This window comes from Hyaena hyaena, unplaced genomic scaffold (assembly GCF_003009895.1).
Source record: "Hyaena hyaena isolate Hyena2069 unplaced genomic scaffold, ASM300989v1 scaffold_261, whole genome shotgun sequence".
Taxonomy (NCBI): domain Eukaryota; kingdom Metazoa; phylum Chordata; class Mammalia; order Carnivora; family Hyaenidae; genus Hyaena; species Hyaena hyaena.
Window position 1 is genome coordinate 2,149,660 of NW_024080893.1, and position 24,225 is coordinate 2,173,884.

At 38.9% G+C, this 24,225-nt stretch overlaps 1 protein-coding gene across 1 annotated transcript in view; it reads left to right on the forward strand.

The window, feature by feature from the left end:
* LOC120240752 (ankyrin repeat and sterile alpha motif domain-containing protein 1B-like) overlaps window positions 1-24,225 on the forward strand; it is a 928,108-nt gene that overhangs the window by 806,514 nt on the left and 97,369 nt on the right. Inside the window, exons 18-19 of the mRNA XM_039245581.1 lie at window positions 13,926-13,976; window positions 14,683-14,931. Of these exons, the coding sequence (XP_039101512.1) occupies window positions 13,926-13,976; window positions 14,683-14,931 (300 nt within the window). The remainder of the gene's footprint in view (window positions 1-13,925; window positions 13,977-14,682; window positions 14,932-24,225) is intronic.

Here is a 24,225-nt window from a genome sequence, read left to right on the forward strand (position 1 = left end):
ATAGGCTAGGGCCCATAGCTAAACAATCGAATTGAAATCATTGGTGATGTCATCTGGGCACTGGGAGTCTTTTAAAAGCTCCCCAGGTGATTTTAATGTGCTGCCTGGGTTGAAAACCATGTCTATAATCAGTGAGGAGCCATTAAAAGGATTTTAATCAGTAGAATGACATGATCAGAAGAGTAGACAGGGGCCAGAAGCCAACACAATCAAGAAGAACTGACTGGGAGGGAAGGAGCTGAGTCAGCCGATTCTGCTGTATAGCTATTTGGAGCCACAAATGTATTAGGCATGACAGCAATAAAATCTGCATGTCTCCTTAGAACCTGGGAATCTCTCTCAATTGAAAATACATAGGAGCACCTGGGTGGCTCAGTCGGTTAAGTGGCCAATTTTAGCTCAGGTCATGATCTCGCAGTCCATGGGTTTGAGTCCTGCGTTGGGCTCTGTGCTGACAGCTCAGAGCCTGGAGCCTCTTTCAGATTCTGTGTCTCCCTCTCTCTCTGCCCCTTCCGAGCTTGTGCTCTGTCTCTCTCTGTCTCAAAAATAAATAAACGTTAAAAAAATTTTTAAGAAAATACATAAATATAGAGTCAATTTTCATCATTATATCCCTGCATATCAAGAAGAGGGTAAATTATAGTCAGTATTCAAAGATTAGGACAAATAGAAGATATTTCAGAAATGCTTTTCAATAGTGGTTAAAACTTTTCAGTTTGACCCTTAAAAAGCTAAGCTCCGGTTATGTAAAAAATTTGCTTACCGTTTATAAAGTAAAGGTAGGACATACGGTATGTGTCAGTGTTTCAAAGGCACCCTCTCTTCTTTCATCTGTATCTTGAAATCAGGTCACTCAACTTGGAATCCTCAACTTGGAATCTGCCACTCAGTGTGCCACCTTAAGTCACTTACCAACTCTGGGCCTCAGTTTCTCATTGGTAAATGGAAGATAACAGTATCCAACCTACTGGCTTCATAGGTTTACTGTGAGACTCAAAATCACATGAGATTTTTTTTTAATCACCCATCCCTTTCTCTTCCCTCTTTCTTTTATTTTCTTTTGCCTTAATTTCTCTTCCTCTGTTCCCCAGCTCCATCTCCCAGAGAGGCTGTGAGCTGGCCAGCTCCCGGGAGCACGCATTCACAGCTTGCCATTTGCTTCTCACTATCAGTACTCACCTGCTGGAACCTAGAAAACCCTATTTAATATGTAAAGTCCAATCTCTCAGAATAACTGCTCAACCTCTCTCTTACCCCCTTCCCAACTCCAGCCCCTTTCTGCTGTGCTGTCCTCTCAGTTTCTCACTCCCAACAGATAGCATCTTTCCCAAACCCTCACCTGCTTAGCGCTGTTCAAAATCTGCACTCCAGAAGTGGATAACTGTCAAGGGGAATGACTCTCAGCTCATGTAGCAACATTCAGGATAAAGCTGCTGAGGATCTTCCTCCAACTTTCTTTTTCCCCCTGACCCTGTGGAGTTACAGAATTGCTAGTTTCTTTTGTTTTCTCCCCGAACTGCATAGCATTGACACTTGACTCTCAGCTACTCAGTCCTCTTTATTCTTGAAACAAAACACCGTAGGACAGAGCAGGAGAATGGCTCAGAGGATAGGGATGTACTCATTCTCAATGTATCATCCATAATCATAAACCCTCTAGAATCTGTTCCAAAGTTGCAGCGTAATGATCCATAAGAGTGGGAACTTCTGACTGCTGCTTTAAATAGTTGGTATTTCTCTACATTGAAATTGCTCCTTTTAGATATACAGTATTATTAATTATAATGAAGTCCATTAACTTTTTTCTGCATTTTGCTCAAATTTCTATCTTCATTTTGCTCAGATTTCTAATATGGTATGAGGACTTTTGTTTCTTTAAGAACTCTTCTCTGGAGATATTTAGGGCAGAGCCTGTTGCTAAGGAGATTCATGGATGTTGCAGTTAAATAGGTAAATACAGTAAACTGGCTCTGTGGAGCTTTAAGAGGGGAAAAATTCTAATGAATTATTCCTATAGTGCAGAAAATAAAAAGGAAAAAAAATCTCCATAAAATGCAAATACACTTTTCGTGCTATCCTAATGGAGAAATGCTTTGGGTCTTCCTTGGGAGGAGATCTGAGATCATACAGAAAAGATAAGCCTCTATCTTCTTAGAGGAAATGGAAGCCAAAGAGGTATCTTTGTTAAAAGAATATTAAGAATTTTGAACCCTGACATATGAGCTATGATGAAAGATTGACAATAAATAAGGACTCAGAGTAAATCATAAAGATTAACATTTTTAGTAAAGTATGTATATAAGATTTGTGTTAGAATCAGCCCATTATGGAAATGATCCAAAATGCTGAGAAGGAGACAGATTAGGTAGGTGAATTTGTAGCTTGGGATTTATATATGCTTTAAAGATGTTTAAGGTTGATTTAGAGTTTCAGTCTATTTTGCTAAAGACATGTATTATGTTAAGTTGAATATCTATAGTCTCAAATTATTTTTGGACTCAAGCAAAAAACTATTACCTTGAACCTCAGAAAGCATGTACATTCCTTACTGTACAGACCTTCTGCCTGGCACCCTGCCGCCACCTGGTGGCAGCATACCTGAAGTACATGGCAAGTGATGATCATAAAACAACTTCTTAAATACAGAAACTAATTGCAAATTCAATGCCAGGTTTATATTAATCCTTGTTTAAAATACTAACATAATAAAACATGAAACAGGAAGATTTTATTTTTGTAGATATCAAACACCAAATTCAAATACCGTATACCTAAAACTGTTCAGCAAAATGGGGGAAAAAACCTCTACTATGCATTCCACCAATTAGATTAAATTTGGGATAACAGTGCCTTTTTAAATGTGTGTGTGTGTGTGTATGTGTGTGTGTGTGTGTGTGTGTGTTCAACATATAAATATATATATCCTCAGAGTCTAATTTAGTATAAATTCCTTTTGGGAGATAATTAGGTTTTCTAAAACTTAAATGAGATCATTATCTTTTTAAAAATTCTATTTCAGAGTAGCTGTAGGAGAAAATACAATAAGTATTTTATAGACTTTACCCTCAAAAGAACTTCCAGACTAATGAGGAAAATGGCCATTTACACTAGCTGTAAGAAAGTAATATTAAAGGGAACTAAATATAAAAGTGGTTTCCCATCCCACACTGGAACACAAGGTCTTCTCCTGAGGAAGGTGAAGATGGACAGAAGAAAACATGAGGGGACCAGCAGCATAAGCAGTAAGCATCAACAATAAAAGCATAGAGGCTCTAAAAGCCATGTTCCAGGGTTTAACTGACCATTTTATTTCTTATCATTTAGCTACCTAACGCAAGTCACTTAACCTTCTCTAAGTTTGCCTCTAAAGTTTCCTTGCCACTAAAATTTGAATAATATTACCTATCTTCTATGCAATATTGTTGTCAGGATTAACTAAAATATCCTAGTAGAGCATTTTGTATAATGCTTTGTAAATAGAAAGCATTCAATCTTTGTTTCATGGAGGCCAAATGGAGGGGCAGCTCCCAAGTTCCCAAGATTTATGGGACACATTATCAGTTATCCATTGCCACAGCAATGCTATGCAACAATCTGTCTGCAAATGCAGTGGCTTAAAGCAATAAGCATTTGTCTAGCTCACGAGTCTGTGGGTCAGTAATTTAGGCTGGACCTGGCTAGAAATTTCTTCTGATCTCAGTTGGCTCCCTCACATCTGGCAGTTGGCTCTGGTCTACCAATCTGTCAGTTAAGACAACTGGGCAACTTGACTCTTCTCCATGTGCCCCGTCCTCTAACATGCTCTCCCAGGCATGTCCTATGGTAAAGACAGAGAGAAAGAAATGAAAATGTGCAAGCATATTTTCAAACCTCTGCTTATATTGTCTCCTAACAATTGGCCAAAGGAAGTTACATGACCAACTCAGGATTCAGTTAAGAGGGGAGGCTATAATTCACCTCTTGACAGGATGAACTGAAAATGCACATAGTAAATGGCTTGGATGCAAGTCAGGACAAAAAATTGAGACTATTAGTGCAATCAATCCACCATAAAAGAGAAGTTTTGATTCAAGAAAACAGAATTTTAGAAGTATGGATGGACTTATAATTGTTTCTAAGCCTCCAATCAGAATGCATCAAATCAAAACCATCTCAGGGGCACCTGGGTGGCTCAGTCGGCTCAGCGTCCGACTTCAGCTCAGGTCACAATATCACAGTTTGTGGGTTTGAGCCCCGCGTCGGGCTCTGTGCTGACAGCTAGCTCAGAGCCTGGAGCCTGCTTCTGATTCTGTGTCCCCCTCTCTCTCTGACCCTCTCCTGCTCACGCTGCGCCTCTCTCTCTCTCTCTCTCTCAGAAATTAAAAAAAAAATTAAAAAATGCATCTCAGAAAATCTAAAATGATTAACGGTGCTAAAGTGTGGGGGCCCATAGGGGAAAAATGGATAAAGTACTGAACTAATGGATAGAAGATTTAAATGTATAGAAAACTTGGAGACAAGAACCCCCTCCCCAACATTTAACAAGTAGAGGATAGTAACTCAGATGATAAATACACTGTATAATAATGGATTTGCTAGATCTATAAAAAGCTGAAAAACTGGTGAATTAATCATCCATTATGCTAAATTATTTTAGAAAATTAAATGTTAACATATTTGTCTAATGGAAAACAATTCTCATGCCTCACTCAAATATTTGTTGCATACCAACTCTTTGCTCAGAGTGGGTATGCAACAAATATTGTGGAGGAGGGAGAAAATTATATATTTAATTAAAAAACATGCCTCTAGAATATATACAGAACCCTCAAATTTAATAAAAGATAGACAACCAGATAAATTTATGAACTTATGAACACACCCTGGAGCGATTCCTAATAAGCCCCATCCTTGTAGAATCATCTGCCCCTTGAGTGCAAGTGTTCTGTCAAGAACAAGCTTGACTTGCTTTTAATCAATTGAATATGGCAAAGGTGATGGTATGTCAGTCCTTTGATTACCTTACCAATAAATACTTTCTAAGTTTATTTATATATTTTAAGAGAAGAGAGAATGTGAGTGGAGGAAAGGCAGAGAGAGGGAGAGAGAGAATTCTAAGCAGTGTCTACTTTGGCAGCATAGAGCCCAACACAGGGCTCACTCTCACAATTCGTGAAATCATGACCAAAGCCAAAATCAAGAGTCAATGCTTAACCAACTGAGCCACCCAGGGGCCCCAACCACAACTTTTTTTTTTTTTTTTACAAATAGTTTATTGTCAAATTAGTTTCCAGATAACACCCTGTGCTCATCCCAAGTGCCCTCCTCCATGCCCATCCCCCCTGCCCCCCACATCCATCAGTCCTCAGTTTTTGCCAGCATTCAAGAGTCTCTCATGGTTTGCCCCTCTCCCTTTCCCCCACCATTTCCCCCTTCTTCTCCCCCTTGTTTCTCAGTTAAATTCCTCCTAATCCTCCTATACATGCAAACATGATATTTGTCCTTCTCTGCCTGACTTATTTCACTCGGCATGACACCCTCAAGGTCCATCCGTGTTGCTACACATGGCCAGATTTCATTGTTTCTCATTGCCATGTAGTATTCCATGGTATAGATAAACCACATCTTCTGGATCCATTCGTCTGTTGATGGACACTTAGGCTCTTTCCATATTTTAGCAACCACAACTTTTTTTTAAATTGAATGTGGTTCCTTAGGTTTGTTGACTCCTCTAGAGAGACACAAGAGTAAGAGCAATAATAATAGTACAGTAGTAAGAGTTTTCAGTACCTTATCCTCCATCTTCCCCTTTGTGAATCTTGCTCAAGGTTTTGTCCTCAGATCTCCTCTCTTCAATGCTAGACTCTTTGACAATATCACCTATGGAAAGACTTCAAGTTGATGGCTGCCAGGCACACATCTATGGCTTTATTCCTGAAGTCCTGGCTCTTGGTTCACACAACATCACAAATTCCTTATTCACCTTGTCTCTCTCTCAGTGAATAAGAGGTTCTATGGAGTCATGGAGGAGACAGTGGGCTCTGGTACTAGATTCAACAGCAAGATTTTCATCTTGGCTCTGTCTTTGTTAACATGATTGTTAACCACCATAAGCTCTATCAGGGCATAGAGGTATTTTGTTTACTCCTCTATCCCCAGCTCCTAGAACAATGCCTAGCACACCGTAGTGACAAATAATTATTTGCTAACTGAGCTAAAGATGCTTATATATGAAGCAAGGTTCTAATCAGTAACATATGCTGACACATTTCATCCCACCTTTACCCTATGAGTTGCACACTATTGCCACTCCCATTTAACAGATTGCAGTGAACTGAATGTTTGAGTCCCCCCCGCTAAATTTATATGTTGAAACCCTAACCCAAAGCATTTGGAGGTAGAAGCTTTGGGAGATCATTAGGTCATGAGAGTGGAGTCCTCATGAATGAGATTTGAGGCCATATAAGGTGTCACAGAAGAAGCTGGCATGTCTGCAACCCAGAAGAGGGTCCTCACCAGAACCCCACCGTGGCACACTCTGATCTTCAGCAAGAAATACATTTATGTTGTTTATGCCATCCATTTTATGATAATTTTTTACAACAGCCTCAGATGACTCAGATGAAGTAGTAAGAAAAGCACTGGTTGAGTTTTGATGAAAAAGCCACCAGTCCTTTCTATTTTACATTCATGAGTGTCTTGTACCCTGAAAGGAGCTGGACTATGCTGGTCTTGAAACAGAGATGCATCTAACAACACCCACAAGAATGAACACCCACAAGAATTTTCCCTAGTGTTCTCAGAGCAATTTTCCGACAGTGTTAGCCATGATGGCTGCCTGATGTAGCTCCCTTTTTTCCCTATGGAGGCCATGCTCAAAATGAACATGGGTACAATTTCTGAGGTACACTGCCATATCACCACTATATACACATGTGCACACAGCTACAGAGAGAGAGAGAGAGAGAGAGAACACAGAGGGTGTGATGCTTCTTTTACTACCTCCCAAAAGTCAAAATGGAATTGTCCACTCTCCTTCAGAAATTGCACTAAAGAAAAGCCTTTGCCCAAACTACTTCATGCATTGGTCCTTGAAAGCCTAGACAGGCAGTACAAGATGGAAAGACTCAAAGTAAATAAGTAGAATCCAGGTCGTATCCTTTCCTACACAGTCTCCTCCAAAAATAAAGTGATTAGACCTCCCACATGTCTCCTTGAGACTGGCTGCAGCAGAGAAGAGCAAGTTACAATGCAAATATCACCTAAGAGAGCCAAATCTATAGTCATTCTCATTTGCTGTGAACTACTGTGACCAGATCATCAGCTGACATGTAACTTCACCAAGAGGTGCAGAATTTGGTGCTTTGGGTTCAGAGAAGGGGAGGAGAGAGCTTTATAGAAAACTTAGAAATATGGGGAAGTATCAGAAGGAAAGCAGGCTTGGGTGGCAGAGTGGAACAGAGGCTAAACTCAGAGCTAGATGGGCCAAAATTCAACTTCTGGTTCCTTATTTCCTCTGGGGCAAGAAACTTAACCTTGTAATAACCCTTTTATTTATTTGGGTTCATTCTTATCACCCCCACCCCTGCCAGACACAAACTCTTTGAGGACCTGTAGGCTCAGCTACATATCTACCCCCAATGCCCTTCAGAAAGCAGGTACGTAAAAATACAGTTCCTGTACAGACTACATTGCTGCCAGGGGAAGAGTCAGGGGGAGAAAGAGACAGAAGGAGCCACAGGAAGCAAAACTGTCAGAGTCCAAGCTCACTTACTTAATGGTAGGGGGCCTAGGAGAGGTAACCATTTGTGGCACATATCATGGAGAAACATAAAGCAAGGTAAGAGGACAGAAAGTGACTAGATCTTAAAGAGGCTACTCAGAAATGTCTTCTTCAAGGAGGTGTCATTTGGGCAGAGATCTGAATGAAATGTGGGAATAAGCCATGCAAAAGATCAGCATTCCAGACCGAGGGAAGAGCAAATGCAAATACCCTGCAGCAGAACCATGTTTGGTCTGTTTGAAGACCAGTGAGGAAGCCAGTGTGGCTGTAATAGTATGAGCACAGGGAAAGCCTGGTAGGAAATGATGCCAAGGAGGACCTGGCCACATGGGTCATGTAGAAGGACTGAATTGTATTTAAAGCACAAGTGGAAGCCTTCAGAGGGGTTCAGAGTAAGAGAGTGTGACATGATTTGGTTTATGTCTTAAAGGCGTATTTCACTTCTGTGGGAAGGACAGACCCAGGGTCAGGGGGGTTCAGCAAAACGAGAAGGAAAATCTACCTCAGAGACTCTGCCAATAGCAGAAGCAAGATGATGGTGCCTTGCACCAAAGTTGTGGTGAAGACAACAAATCAGAATGTACAATGGAGACAGAGCCAGTGAATTAGACATTGACTGTAAAAGAAATGAGAATTGAGGATAAGCCAAGGGCCCTTAGCCTGAGCTGTTTCCCAAAATTGGGAGTATTTAGGAGGAAAAATTTGGGAGGAAAAATCAGGAGCTCTGTCAAGCATGGTAAGTTTGAACTACCTACCACACATTCCAAGTAGAATGTCCAGAAGCAATTTTATAGTTATATAAAATATACTTAAATATATAAATTATACATTTATTTATTTATTTATTTATTTATAGGGATATGTAACACTTCAGCTCTTCTTTACACTTGGAATATATATTTATGATCTGTGCCTGAGAAAAACCTAAGTGTGGCCAAAACTCATGTCTGCACACTGCCCCCTACATGAGGCCAAGTTTTCTCTCATTAGAACCTGCTATTACAACAAACACTAAGCCTGGAGTTCAGGGCAGCAGGCTATGACCTTTCCCCGCCCCCCCCACACACCAGGAGGCATGCCCTCAGTTATTGGCCTGCTATTTGTCAAGTAACTTGACTACATCTTTAAGATGGTATCCTTGAGTAGAAATAAGAGAATAACTGTGGACTCTAAAACAACAACCAAAAAAAAAAAAAAAAACACCCACAAAAGAAAAACCCCAGCACAGACTTCACATGCAGTGATTGACAGCCTGCCCACAGCGGGGCTGTGAATTGTTTCCTAGCTATCCAGCTGACTCTCCTCCTAGTTGGCCTTCTTGAACTGATCTGAGAGCACCATTAGGCAAAAAGAACTTCAGGGTCTTTAGCCCTGACTTTTCAAAATCAGACATTAAAACACAATGGCCTTCTTAAATTGAATTTTAAATGATTGCCTTAGCAAAGTTATTTTTCATTAAGACCATTTCTTTCACAATCATCTGTCTATGCCCCACATTTACCTAAGTACTTAGATGTTCTTGAATAAATTCAGCTCACTAACCAAGGCTGTCGAGTTGCCCTGAGAATGTTTTGTTCAGTCTACCATAAATGTGAGACACAATGGTGAGTTACAAGTTTTCAAGTAGACAGATCTCTGCTAAGGTGTAAATGGGCTGCAGGGACACTTTGAACGCAATGAGGTTAGTGGGATCTAGTGTTTGCACAGCACTAATCATCGCAACAGAAAAACATCTGCTCTCTTCTAAATAATCTAAAATGCCTTTTATTATGAGATACACAATTATTTTATGTGTCCCTGAGAAAGAAAATTAATACTGATAATTGAACTAAGACTCAGTGCCTTATGGTGATTCCGTCCAACACACAACTCTGCAATAGCCTTGTACGGCTTTGTTTCTTTCAATTAGAAGATTTCATCAATTTCTCCTGAGTGTTGAGCTCCTCAGCATGTAATAGGTGATTTTCTTCATGCAGCACAGTAACAAAGCATAATACAACTTCATGTAGTTATAGATATCTTCCTTTCTTTAGTTCCATAATGCCCAGGGTTGCTGTTTTTAGAGAAAGTGTGTAATTATATCTCTTCTCCAGTGAAGGTACTTGCTTCACAAATATCAAATTATCCTCTTTCTCCCCCATTTGTACCTTTCTAGGTACCAAATAAGTGTTCATGTTAATCCCAAAATATAGTATAATCCTTTTTAACAAAGCTTAAGTGCTAATTATTCTCACTATGTATAGTTATAACAATGCAAGTGGACTCAATTGACAATATGAATAGCTATGACCAAGTATGCGTGCACAGGTGATGACAGTCATGTCACAGCAATTATGAGGCACCACTGATTGTAATATTTATTACCAGTTCAGAGATGGCAAAAGGAGGGAAATTGTGTGTGTCTTAAAATCAGTGAAATATGATATAAGCAAGGCATTGTGGGAAGAGTGCACAATCAATAAAACATAGATAGGTATTGAGTTAATATTTTTCTTTGCTTAGGAATAAATCTCCCATTCATTTTCATTTCCATAGATATGAGATGATATTGTGTTCATTTACCAAGAAAGACCTCAGATTCTGTCAGGATGTGGCAGTATAAATAAAGTCACTTCAGGAATCTGACTTTTTTGGTCATGATACTTGTCAGGGATTGACATCACTGACTTATGCTGCTGCAATTCCTCATGTGTCTCCTGCTTTAAAATCACTGTGCACGTAATGAAAGTATCAAAACCACCCTTACGGAATGGAGGTACAGGCTGTGTGTGATTGGAATACTCCAAGCAAGGCAACTGCAAAACCTACGTGGTACCTCATTACAGCCAGGAGGATAGGATTGCTGCTGTCAGAGTTGACAGGCTGTCTGTATCAGGACAGCCCTGAGTAGCTTTCCCAGAGGGATCTCAGTCCCTTTCAGACCAGAATATAAAGACCTGCAGCCTGACCTTTCTAGAAGCCCAGCCACTTGCTCATCATCAAACCCAGTTGCTTTTTCCACTTCTTCCTGACATGCCCTGGCTCTGATTCCAGACTAGATATCATCTGATTCTTTGCAAACTCCAAATGTGTTCTCACCTGAGGACCATTATTGTTGCTGTTTTCTCTGAACACTTTATGTACATCTTTCTCCTTCTGCATCATCTCAGCTCAAAGGTCACCTCCTAGGATCAGTGCCTTCTTTGACCATTCAAACTAATTTCTCCCCGTCCTCCATCAGTTTCCTTTGCATTATCCAGAATGTTTCTTTGTTTGTCTGCCTGTCTATCTGTTTGTTTTTATAGCCCTGAATCATTTTTCTATTTGCTATTGGCTCATTTCTATTACTGGAACATATGTTCACCTCTGCATCCCCAATACCGGGAACACATAGAAGATGCTCAATAAACATTTGATTGATGTATGAATGAGTAAACTCAACTTGATTCCTATCTCATCAGTAGGTTTTTTTAGTATTTATTATCTTGTTCTCCATGTCCACTCCTTCCAAGTTTCATCAACAAGAACTCACACTTACATGACTCCATGAATCCTTAGATTACATTGTCTAATTCTTTCCTGAAAGCTGACCCACAGGTGTAGACTCCAGATCTACTCTGGTCTCTGCCCCAATCTTATTTTCAGGGCCTTCCTGACAAACATCTTCTCTCTTCCTGTTGCTGCTGTGTGTGAGTGCACAACTCTGGTGAACTGTTTGTTACTGAGGTGTCTGTGAATGTCTAAATGGACAGCAACAGCATTGGTGTCTAACAGGAGTTGACACAGCAGTTGCGAATGGACTCAGCACCCCAAGGGTCTTCCCAAGTAACTGGAACCTGGGAGAATTTCCATCCTTAGCACTTTCCTAGGGCATTCACAACTTTATGCTGAAGTTTTTCCTACTAATAAGAATCAATACCAGTACTGATTTTTTAAAGTTTATATTGATTTCTACTCTGTGGAAGGAGAATCTAAGGTACATTAAAAGGTCCTGACTTTGTAGAGGCTATAGCTGATGAAAGTGAAGGATAGGAATCTTTTCTTGGTCTAATCATTATTAGCCATCTATGTATGTGCAGGGGAGTTAAAGCAGTAATGATACAAGTTACTTTAGTAATAGATTTGAGTTTTGTCCAGTGGTCAGGAAGTACATTCTCTACAGACATTTGGCCCCTTGACCCTGGAGTTTAAATGGCACATTACATTTAAAATATCATACTTTATGACTCCTTAAGCGCCTTTCCCTCTCTCTTCCGAAACCACACTGAGATACCACCTCATGCCAGTCAGAGTGGCTAAAATGAACAAACCAGGAGACTCTAGATGCTGGTGAGGATGTGGAGAAATGGGCACCCTCCTACACTGTTGGTGGGAATGTAAACTGGTTCAGCCCCTCTGGAAAACAGTGTGGAGGTTCCTCAAAAAATTATCAATAGAACTACCCTATGACCCAGCAGTAGCACTGCTATGAATTTACCCAAGGGATACAGGAGTGCTGATGGATAGAGGCACATGTACCCCAGTGTTCATAGCAGCACTCTCAACAATAACCAAATCATGGAAACAATCTAAATGCCCATCAACGGACGAATGTATCAAGAAGATGTGGTTTATCTATACAATGGAATACTATATGGCAATGAGAAAGAATGAAATCTGGCCATGTGTAGCAACATGGATGGAACTTGAGGGTTTTATGCTGAGCGAAATAAGTCAGGCAGAGAAGGACAAATATCATATGTTTGCACATATAGGAGGATTAGGAGGAACTTAACGGAAGACCATGGGGGAGAAGAAGGGGGGAAAATAGTTGGAGAAAGGGAGGGAGGCAAACCATGAGAGACTCTTGAATGCTGAGAACAAACTGAGGGCTGATGGAGGTGGGAGAGAGGGGAAGGGGAATGATGGGCATGGAGGAGGGCACTTATGGGGATGAGCACTGGGTGTATATGGAAACCAACTTGACAATAAACTATTTAAGAAAATAAAGAAACATCACATGAATTAAAAAATAAATAAAATAGGGGCACCTGGGTGGCTTAGTCGGTTAAGCGACCGACTTTCGCTTAGGTCATGATCTCGCCGTTCATGGGTTCGAGCCCCGCGTCGGGCTCTGTGCTGACTGCCAGCTCAGAGCCTGGAGCCTGTTTCAGTCTGTGACTCCCTCTCTCTCTGACCCTCCCCTGCTCACGCTATCTCTCTGTCTCTCTCTCTCTCTCTCCTAGAAATAAATAAAACATTAAAATTTTTTTTAAATAAATAAATAAATAAATAAAATATCATACACTATGACTACTTAACTATAAACCTGCAAATAAGAAACATGTCTCATATATCCTTATATTTTCCACAAAGACTTATGCATTAGAAAGTGCATAATGATTACTTGATTGAATAAATGAATGGTGTTGAAGAAGGCAACCATTAACAAGAATCTAGGTCAGTTTTTAATCTTCCCTATGCATGAGAATCACTTTGGGGCTTTTAAAAACTGTGGATGTCAAGGCTCATCCCCTGATATTTATATTCAACTAGTTGAAGGGGGACCTACATATATATTTTCTAAAGGTCCCTGGCTGATTATAATGTATAAGCAAGGTTAAAAACCACAGATCTGGGTAGAAAGCAACCTGTGCCCTAAAAATAATAAATGATAATCCAGTCTATGTTAAAGATTGTGGTTAAAAAATCACAAGAAATGTTTTGCCCGGGTGATATTAAATCTGGCAAATATTTTACTGCCATGATACACTTACCTATCTTAGGCCATCTATTTTGTACTTTAACATAAGAAATAAAGTGTAGAATGTAATAATGAATATAATTCTTTACTTTAAAATATGAAATTGTCCTGAGTCCTCAGTCTCATAAAATGTGAAATCTTATACATATTTCAAGAAACAACCTTAAATTCTAATCCAAGATTTAAATCATAAAGATTTCTTCAAATGGGTTGGAAAAATTCAAAGCTAAAGAGATCCAACAAAGAAAAGCAAGGCAAAAGAATAATATTTCTAGAGCAGGAAGGACGATAATTGTAGTAGGTTGAATTGTGACCCCCCAAAAGACATGTCCACCCAGAACCTGCAAATTTGGAAAAAGAGTCTTTGGGGATGTAATGAAGGTAAAGACAATCCTGGATTATCTGAGTGAGTTCTAATCAAATAAATTTCCTTATAAGAAGAAGACACAGACAAAAGAGAAGACACAGAGGAGAAAACCATGTGAATATGAGGTAGAGATGCTGCCACAAGCCAAGAAATGCCCGGAGCTGGAAGAAGAAAAAAACAATTCTCCCCCCTGAAGACTTCCAAGGGAGAATGGCTCTGCTGAGACCTTGATTTCAGACCTCTGGCCTCCAGAACTGTGAGATAATAAACATCTGTTTTAAGCCACCCACTTTGTGGTAATTTGTAGTAATTTCCTAAGCAGCCTTAGGAAATGAATTCAATAATGTTCTTGAAGTAGTAGCTATGGTATCTGTTTTAAATATTATGACCCAGAATTTGTTAAAGGAAGTACAAGTAGCAATAGAGCATATGTTAAATGGAGACTGTCCTCAGTCACCTGTAAATAACGATCCTGATGACAGATGGTACATGACCTCTTCCCCTTCACCATATTGCTGGGTCAAAGTAGAAAATATAGGCCTTATAAGAATTGGAGCCAGATGCAGAGAGGGGCATACCTGATTGTGGGCATAAAGATAAATATTTGAGATTAATTTTGGTAGCTATATTTCTGCTTTTCATAGGTAACCAAGCTCAGTTTCATTATTATAGTAATGCTCTTATTTGTGGCTTGAATCAGTCAGGAATGTTTTCAGCTTCAAGTAACTGAAAGCTGAGCCATAGTGGTTTCAATAATTCTGACATGTATTGCAATGATCAGTAAGAGGCACTTGCCAAGTCCTTTCTGTCTTTTTGCTCTGCTTTCCTTAGTGTGATGGTGCTATGTCCCCCACGCTTTCCTGGTTTTTCACCTCATGTTGCAAGGTGGCGACAGCAGCTCCAGGCATTACACCTGCACACACAGATGGGGGAAGAGGAAAGGGAGCAATGATAGACATATGTGTTCCCTTCTATCAGGAAATCAAATGCTTTTCCAGAAACTTTACAGCAGAGTCAGGTTTACACCTCAATGGCCAGACTGTGCCTGTGTCAGTGCCCAACTTTAAGGAGGCTAAGAAAGTATGTCCAGGCTCTGTAAGGGAAAGCAGGTAAGGGAGAGAAAATTGAAATGAATTTTGCCCAGTATCTGCCATGGAGCTTAAGAATCCACTCTCAGAAAACTGTGGGTACTCTAGAAAAGTCTAATCCTACTTGTCAATAATATGGATTGAGCAAAAAATCCTCAAACCCTGAATTTTTGAGTAAATGATATAGAACTAAAGAAGAAAAACAAATCTCTCTAATTATTTTGACTTGGAATATCTAGAAGGTATGAAATGATTTCCAAACTTTCCCTATAACCTCATCAAACTTTAATAAATATCCCAATCTTTTATGCATGTAGAGACTATTAGGCATTTTAGATTAAGAACACCAGAAAAAGAGAAATCTTGAAATTCCTTTTGAAAGTCAGGACAGAAGAGAAATGAAAAAACAAAGAAGGAGGGGTACCTTGGTGGCTCAGTCAGTTAAGCGTCTGACTTTGGCTCAGGCCATGATCTCACCGTTCCTGGGTTCAAGCCCCGCATCGGGCTCTGTGCTGACAGTTCAGAGCCTGGAGCCTGCTTCAGATTCTGTGTCTCCCACTCTCTCTGCCCCTCCCCCCCCAAAAAATAAATAAACCTTAATTTTTTTTTTGAAAAAACAAAGAAGGAATACTTTAATTATTTGTGGCTGATTTTGTGCCACTTTGGTCCTACTAATTTTGCTCTCTCCTTGACCCTTCTTGCAAACATATGAATGATCTAGGATAGAGGGATACAGATAGAAACAAGCCAGAAATCTGGAGAGAGATGTTTATCTCGGTTACATCGTGGCCTCAAAATGACCCTTCTTTGCAAGTTTGTGAGTCAGTGAGAGTTAGCAGAGGACAGAGTCTGATCAGTCTACTTCATAGTCTTTTACCATCAAGCACTAAGCTAAGTCCTGGAGAGACACCAGTAAGACTTACTCCAAAGGTCTTCCCTTTGAAGAGCTCACATTGTGGAGAGGTGAAAAAGTCCAACACTGTGTGAAAAGTGCCATGTTCAAGATCTGCATATGAACACATGTAATATGGACCTTGAAACAAGCCTAGGGCAGGACAAGGGTTAGAAATGTTTTCCTGGATGAGGCTTACAGGACTTGAAGGCAGAAAGGAAGATTGTGCTCAGTTGGGAGGAAGCTATAGCTAGGCTGAATGCTGCAATAGGAATTTAATTCCTTCCTCAGAAGGAGCTGGGAGAAGATGCCAGGGTAGAGAGAGGAGAAAAGGAAGGCAGTGGGCTGTTGACCTGATGCGCTAGAAGAACCCAGAAGCGGAGCATCAGAAACAACATGCAAAAGCACCAGCTGCCTCGCCAGCACCATGGCCAGAGCAACATGAGACAACACAAAGTTGCACCAGCTTCTCTCGGACCCTGCCCTGGGCAACGACAGAGGAAGCAGTGGAGCTGAGAAGGCTGCCTGCATGGTGACTGTAGTCATAGACATGACATGGTGTCTTTGGAGTATTCCCAGGCTGACAACCATGGTCACCCAACCTCACCAAACAGAAGCAAGCTAGTCATCATGAGACCCAGAGAAAAGCCCCTCCATTTGAGCATGAGGGAAGAAAACATAAGAACTGAAACAACTTTCAGTTACTTCACTGTTCCCTGAAGCAGGAAGTCAGGATAGATTCCCGTTACTTTCCAGAAACATTTTAATAGTGCTTTATATTGGCAAAGCTTTCACACATCTCAGACGGCTATTTCCTCAGAACTGTCCAGTGAGATAGGTATTATCATTTCTATTTTATTTCAGAGGAAAGGGGAGGTACAAGGGGACACCAAGGGGCATTCACACATTTAGAAGCTGGTAGAGCCAGAATCAAGTCATGTCTATCTGCATCCAAGTCTCTTTCCAGAAAGCCTCAGCATCCCTATAGTTAATCTTCTCTTCAACTTAACTACATCACGTTTAAAGTTGCCTTCTTCAGAACTTCTGTTAGACATAAGTACACCTCACGTTTCTGGGTTTCTTGCCAAAGATTCAAAGAATATCCTTCTTGCGTCTTGCTAGTTTTCTGTTGAAAAGCCTTCCGCTGCTCCATGGTTTCTTACTCTACCTGCTGTAGAATAATTGCCTTCCCCACCACTTACCCTGGCATGTACTTCTCTGTGGATTGTGTTGTTGAAGGAGTGCATGGGGAGAAAGGAAACTGGTTCCAAACCATGAGCAATTTACCTTCCTGCCTAGGTAACCAGTCCTGGCCACTTGCTCTACATGATCACCGCCCCCTCTTCTCCCCTGGGATCAAGTGGGTGGTAATACCCTTCCCCAGTGGAAACGAAGTTGAGTGCTTTATTTAATACACAGCCTGTGGCTCAAGATGGGAGCAAATGAAAAGAAAAGGTAGTTTTATTGGCTATTTCCCATGTCAACAGCAGATTTCTGTCTTGTACTATCTGTACCTTGCTAGGGACATTGGGGTTTTATTTTTCAATTTGGATAATCCTACCTCAGAAGAGAAGCAGCATGAATCAGTACACAGTAGCTTACTTTAATGTCATTTGTAGTATAATTGTCTACCATTGGTTAAGCCAGCAAAATTCTTAATTTCTTTTTTATTAAAAAATAATTATGCATATTTGCAAGTAGACTTGATTTATGGAGCACAGACAATAATTATAATTCCCAGTTTGGATTTTCTCTTGTTTCTTTATATTGCTTTCCATCTGCTGCATGAAAATTTTTATTTTAATGAACTTAGTTGCAATCACAGGTACCCACAGCCCCCTTTAAAGATAAAATATCATTTAGTGTTTGTTAAAAGAGTTATAAAAATCCCAAAGCTGCACCTCTTCTAATTGTTCTTTCTTTAAAAAAACGATTGAAGTTCATATTGAAACACCTGTATATCATTCTAGAGTTCCTATCCTGACCATGGACAGGGATCTATTTACCTACTTCTGAGCTGCCTTACATAATAAGTAATTTGTAGAATATATGTAAATTTTCATGCATGATTTAAATTCTGTTTTCCTTTTGTACAGATATGGTTATTATCTTCCTCATACAGCAATTCTTTTATTTTTGAAGTACAATAATCTCCATATGTGGCCATATTCTGAAACTCAAGAATGAAATAATTCAGTAGGAGAAGGCTTATAATTTTCAATTTAATAACAAAATTTTCTCTCTAAACTTTGGTCTCATCATCTCCCTGACCTATGAATCCATAAACAGAATAACAGCCATAGAATATCTCAGGACTTTTGTAAGAGAAGCTAAATGGGAATAAATGTATAATACATATGTACATTTAAAAACCACATTGTCTTTTGAAGCTATAGCAGTTGTTATAAACAATGCTTGCCAAATACATTTACTTCCTAAAGCAACACCTTGTTCTTCCCAGTAACAAAAATAATATTTGCATTTTAGCCACCCATATCTTTTTTATTTCAAGCAACAGAAAATGAAATTCAGAGTCTAGAAAGTTGTGTTCAACTTTAACAGTGAAAGGAAAAATAAAAAGTACGAGGATACAAGAAGTAATAAATGTTTATCAAACTTCTAGTATGTGCAAATTGCTCTTCTAGGTCCTTTACATATATTAATCATCTATTAATTATTTAAGTAATCCACTTAGATAAGGATAAGTTTTGCAAATGACATTGGACATAGTTCTAAATCATAAAAAAACTTTTTTTAATTGAAGTATAGTTGGCACACAATATTACATTAGTTTCAGATGTACAACGTAACTATTCGAAAACTCTAAACATTATGCTATGCTCAAGTGTAGCTACCATCTGTCACCATACATCGCTATTACAATACCATTGACTATATTCCCTATCTGTACCTTTCATCCCCATTACATTCATTTCATAACTGCAAGCCTATACTTCCCACTCCCCATCTCCACACCCTCTCCCCTATGGCATCCACCAATTTGTTCTCTGTATTTGTGGATCTGTTTCTTTTTAGTTTTTTTTTTTAATTAAAAATAAATTGTCTAGATTTTTCTTCATTGCTTCTGAAAAGAGGATTAACAACTAATTCCTTGATTATTCTGCAAAATATTTGTGAAGTCCATAAATCTTTTGGTGTATGCATATAGTAGAGTGGCTATAGCAATAATTATAATAATTGACATATTAAAAGTACATTGGAAATTATACAGTAAAGTACATCTCTTATGTAATCATATTCATTTCTAACAATACCCTTTCAGGATATTTTTAAGACATTAAGTTAAGACTAGATGAGTATTAATTTTCTGCTTTGCATATGAGGAAACTGTAGCTCAGGGGAAGTTAAAGGAATTGCCTAAGGCCCCTGCAGGAAGTACAGACACAGGCCTGTCTGATCCCATGTCTCTGTGCTCTGCATCATGCTGCAACTCAGCCTACCACGCCATAGGAGTGAATCATGGTTCTTTGGCATAAATTTTGCATCCATGGAGTTGAAAACCTCTTTAATTTAGTGGAGTATTTCCACTCAATTGAAGAAAGCAGTATAACATGTGTGAAAAGAGCCCCGAACCTGCAGTCCCCTAAGCAGCCATGAAACCTCACTAGGTTGCTCATCTGGAAAATAAACAGTTTTGATACATGATATCTAAGGACTTCTGACTTATGTGACTATGTGTGATCAGCACATAGAAGCCTTCATATAATTCTTCAGTAGATTCCACTGTATTATTTCTGACTTTTTTCTTACTGTCTCTTTGGCTACTAATAATAAAGCCAAATAAAGAGGGAATTAAAGCTGGAGAGATATCCAAGCTGGTGGTGAAGGTCAAATAAGAGTCTCCAAAGTGTACAAACATATAAAACAGTTTGGGGTATTGAGGGAACACTAAGCTTTCAATATTGCTAAAATGTAAAGTGTAAATAAGTCCTGAGAGTGAAGAAAAGAGAGAAGATACCAACTACATTTACCTCCCCTGACTAGAGGCTTCCCCTTGCAGTGGTCCAAGGTGGAAAGGGGACAAGTCTCAACTTTAAATCAAGATTGGGGTTTTTTATTATTACATGGGATGAACATTCATGACATAAACTGAAATTGCATTTTCCTGTCTAAGATGGTCACAGTATTGCTTCTTAACCTCAGAGCAAGTAAGACTGCCCAAATTTTTATTCAGCAGCAGGTAGCAACTAGCCCCACTGAAAAAAAGTTTAAAGTAATAGTTGGGGAGAAAATTGCCTTGTGATTACAACCATGAATCACATCTGTTCAATATACTCATTTTATACCCATATATATGAGTCAACAACATAGTAAGTAGATTAAAACAAAATTAAATCTGTTTTAGCTATAATGGTAGTACATCAAGGTCAATGTTCTATAGCACTATCTTTGTCTAGCATAGTAAGTGCAGGAGTTTGGGATATATAGAACCTCACTTCAGAGCATTCTCAAAAGCAGGTTTTAGAATAAATGTCTAGTATGACATTTTAAAAGGACTTACCCCATCTGAAAAAAGAATTCAGTTCTGCAACCCAGTCTATCATTCCCCTTCCTCAATGCCAGTTTACTAAGAGTTCTGATTAAGTGGGTTTGAGTAATTGAGGTTTGACTCTATTTGTGGCTCTCAACTCTGGCTACACATTAGAATATCAGTGCAAGGCTGCACCCCAGAACAATTACATCAAAATCTCTAGAACAGGAGCCAGGCATCAATATTTTTGAAAGTTCCCCTGGTCATTCCAAAGTACAGCCAAGCCTGACAACCAAAGCTATATATATTTTTTTAACCAGACAAGCAGTAGAATAAAATTAGCTGCCTGTTTTCCTTAAAACTTGTATACTACATATGCTACCCTATTAAAATATTTAATGATGTATCAAAATAAAACTCTAGAAGCAGAATGAAGACAATGAGATGAGCTTTGTAATCAACATATTCAATTTAAATGGAAGTGGAAAATAATTTAATTTTGTTCAGCATTTATAACACTGGTTTTCCAAAAGATAGTGAAAGAAATCCATGTACACACAACATAATAACATTTAGTACTCATGATTAATAATTCAATAAATAATGTTGAAAACAGTGAGATAGCAATTATGTTACCAGTCAAGATGTTTTTTACTATGTGTTTAAGTAAAATACATCAAGAGAAATCAATCATTATGTGGAAAATATTTCTTCAACATATTTATAATAGCAAAACCCATGGGAAACTATATAGAAATGCATATATTAAACGTCTGAAGTACCTTAACATCCACTCTTTAAATGTTCAGGATGTTTTGATTATTTGATGTTACTATAAAAAAACATGCTTAGAATTGAAACTGAACTCTCTATATAAATGATATTTTTGAGATCTCTATTATTAAAGCCAAATGAAAAAAAACAGATACACAAAGACTCAAACTTACAAGCTTGTAAATTAGAGAGTAATCATTCATATTACAAAAAGGACTTCTGCTTTACAAACGAATTCATCTAGCATTTCTTTAATGACAAGCCAGATAGATAGCTTTTTACAATACACATTCCACTTAATGCTCTAAATACACTATGAGATCCAAGCTATTTTAAGTAGTCCTCTGTGAATCCTTTGTAATTGATCTTATGTAAATTAATTCCCCTTATTGATCTGTTTATAGATTTGTAAATTTTTTGCCTTTAAATATGAATTTGCTTAAAACATCTTTTACTTGTAAAAAAGGTTCTCTGCATTTAAATTTTTGGTTGCAAAACAACAGATTTCCAGTTGAGGGGATATGGCAGAATAGTTAGACTGAAAACATCTACTAAAAAAATCATATTTTAAAACTCTAAATAATATAAAATAAATATATATGGGGGGTGCCTGAGTGACTTAGTTAAGTGTCCAACTTCAGCTCAGGTCATGATCTCGTGATCTGAGTTCAAGCCCCACATTAGACTCTGTGCTGTCAGCTTGGAGCCTGGAGCCTGCCTCAGATTCTGTGTCTCCCTCTCTCTCTCTGCCCCTCCTCCACTCACACTCTGTCTGTCTCCCTGTCAAAAATAAATAAACATTAAAAAATTAATATGTATATGGCTTTTTAAATATTTTAATGTTTTTCATTTTAGAGAAAGAGAGAGGGAGCATGAGCAGGGGAGAGAGGCAGAGGGAGAGAGAATCTTAAGCAGTCTCCATGCTCAGCATAGAGCTCAATGTGGGGCTTAATCCCAAGGCCTGGGATCATGACCTGAGCTGAAATCAAGAGTTGGGCACTCAACTGACTGAGCCACTCAGGTGCCCCAATATATATGTATTTTTAATGCACTACAGAGGTCAGAGTCTAGGAAAGAGCTGAAAATCAAATCAGTAAAGCCCAGATCTGACTGTGCCTACTCTAGGGGAGTGCCCTTTAGGTAATCTACAGGCTTACACTGAGGGTCAGGAGAAAAGGCCTGCTGTCCCTTTGAGGTAGGTAGTAGGAATTGAGTACCCACATAGTCTGGACCCTAGAAGAACTCCACTCTTGTTGAAAATATTAATATGGGGACACTTGAGTGGCTCAGTCGGTTAAGTGTCTGACTCATGGTTTCTGCTCAGGTCAGGATCTCATGGTTTGTGGGATCGAGCCCCGTGTCAGGCTCTGGGCTGATAGTGTGGAGCCTACTTGGGACTCTCTCTCTCTTTCTGCCCTTCCCCACTTGCATTCTCTCTCTCCCTCTCAAAATAAATAAATAAACATTAAAAGAGAAACAAAAATAAACTGTAAATATGGAGCAAAAACAATCTGCCTGTTGGCATAAGGAGGTAACAAGGTAGCTTGTCTCCTCAGCCTAGGTTCAGGGTAAGTGAATTTACAGTCTTACTTGAGAACCCAGAACCATGAACCAGTACTTCATTTTAAATTTGACTTACTAATCTAGAAAGTTCTAAGCTGAAAAAATTTACATAAAAATTGATCTAAGGCCAAAGATGCCTCAAGGTGCTAAGGGAAATAAACAAAATATCTCAGAGGGTTCATATATTCAACTAAAGTAGCATAGCATAGTGGTTTTATACCACATCAACTTACCTTAGTTAGAACTACATTTCTCAGAATTCCTTTCCCTTTGTGTTTTTGGGTTGTAGTCAACTACTAGGAAAATGAACTTGAGAAATAAAAGGCACAAATGAAGGAGCAGCCATTACACTCTGAAAGTCAGTATAAGACACCAAACATTGGCAATTTGCACATGTTGTTGCTAATCTGTTAACTCACCCTTTTGGTGCTGAGGACCAGCTGAGTCCATAGTTCTTCTGTTCCCACTGGATTTCCTTCTTTGGCTTCCCTGAGTCCTGGGTCAAGAGTGGACAACTCTATGGTGAAAGGTGTACCTTTTGCAAGTCACCAGCATCATTAAAGTTGGAGATGGTGAGAGATAGTATCAAGTTCCAATTTGTCCTCATGGATTCTAATCTGACCTTGTGGATTCCTGTTTGTCCTTGCTCTATTCTACTTCAAATGTAGTTCTCCTTCCTAATTGCCTTTCTTGCTGACCTATCTCTGGTGACCTCAGGTCCAACATCACACACAAAAGCAATAGACTTACAGACCCTTCTTAACCAGCTCCTCAAATGTAAAAGGTGTAATTTCACCAATAAATCTATTACTCAGTTTTGTTTCCTGATCAGTTCCTGACTCATACACATAGGATTACTTCAGATGAGCTCAAAACTAATTATGAGCTCACAATCTAAAATTACAAAGCACATAAGGAAAAAGTTGTCTTCTCTTTTTTCAAAGGGTCATACTATTTTCATTGTTTTTCTTTTTTACTCATTCCCTCAATCTACTTTTTCAATCAACCAATTTCATTAATCATTTAGTTTTTTTTTTAAATACCATATTAGAGGCAGATGAAGACCTCTTTTAGGGCCTACAAGCCCCCTCCAATCAGCTGGCGAATGGTAAAAGGTAATGGATATTTCTATGTGGGAAGTTGTGTGGACTCAGTATAGCACCATTTCTGTCCACATTACATTTTCTAGAATTCAGCCACACGGCAGAACAACTACAAAAGAAACTGGGAAATGTATGGTACAGCTATGTGCCTGGGAAGAAAAGGAAATGAGTTTCCTAAGTGTCTCCTTGCCATACTTTCTGTGCAGAAAGTTCAAGAGAATCTCCACACAAACTTTTACATTTATTGGAAGACCACCACAAGATCAGATATTATAGAGTGGATATTTGCATAATGTATGAACTTTCAATTCACAGAAGAGAATACTCAAATGATAAATCTATGAAAAGGTGCTTAACATCACTAGTCATTACAAAGCTGTAAATTAAAACAACAGTATCTGTTGATTTCATACTCTTCAGGTTAAGAAAAATTTAAAAGTTTGGTAATAAGAAGTCAGAATG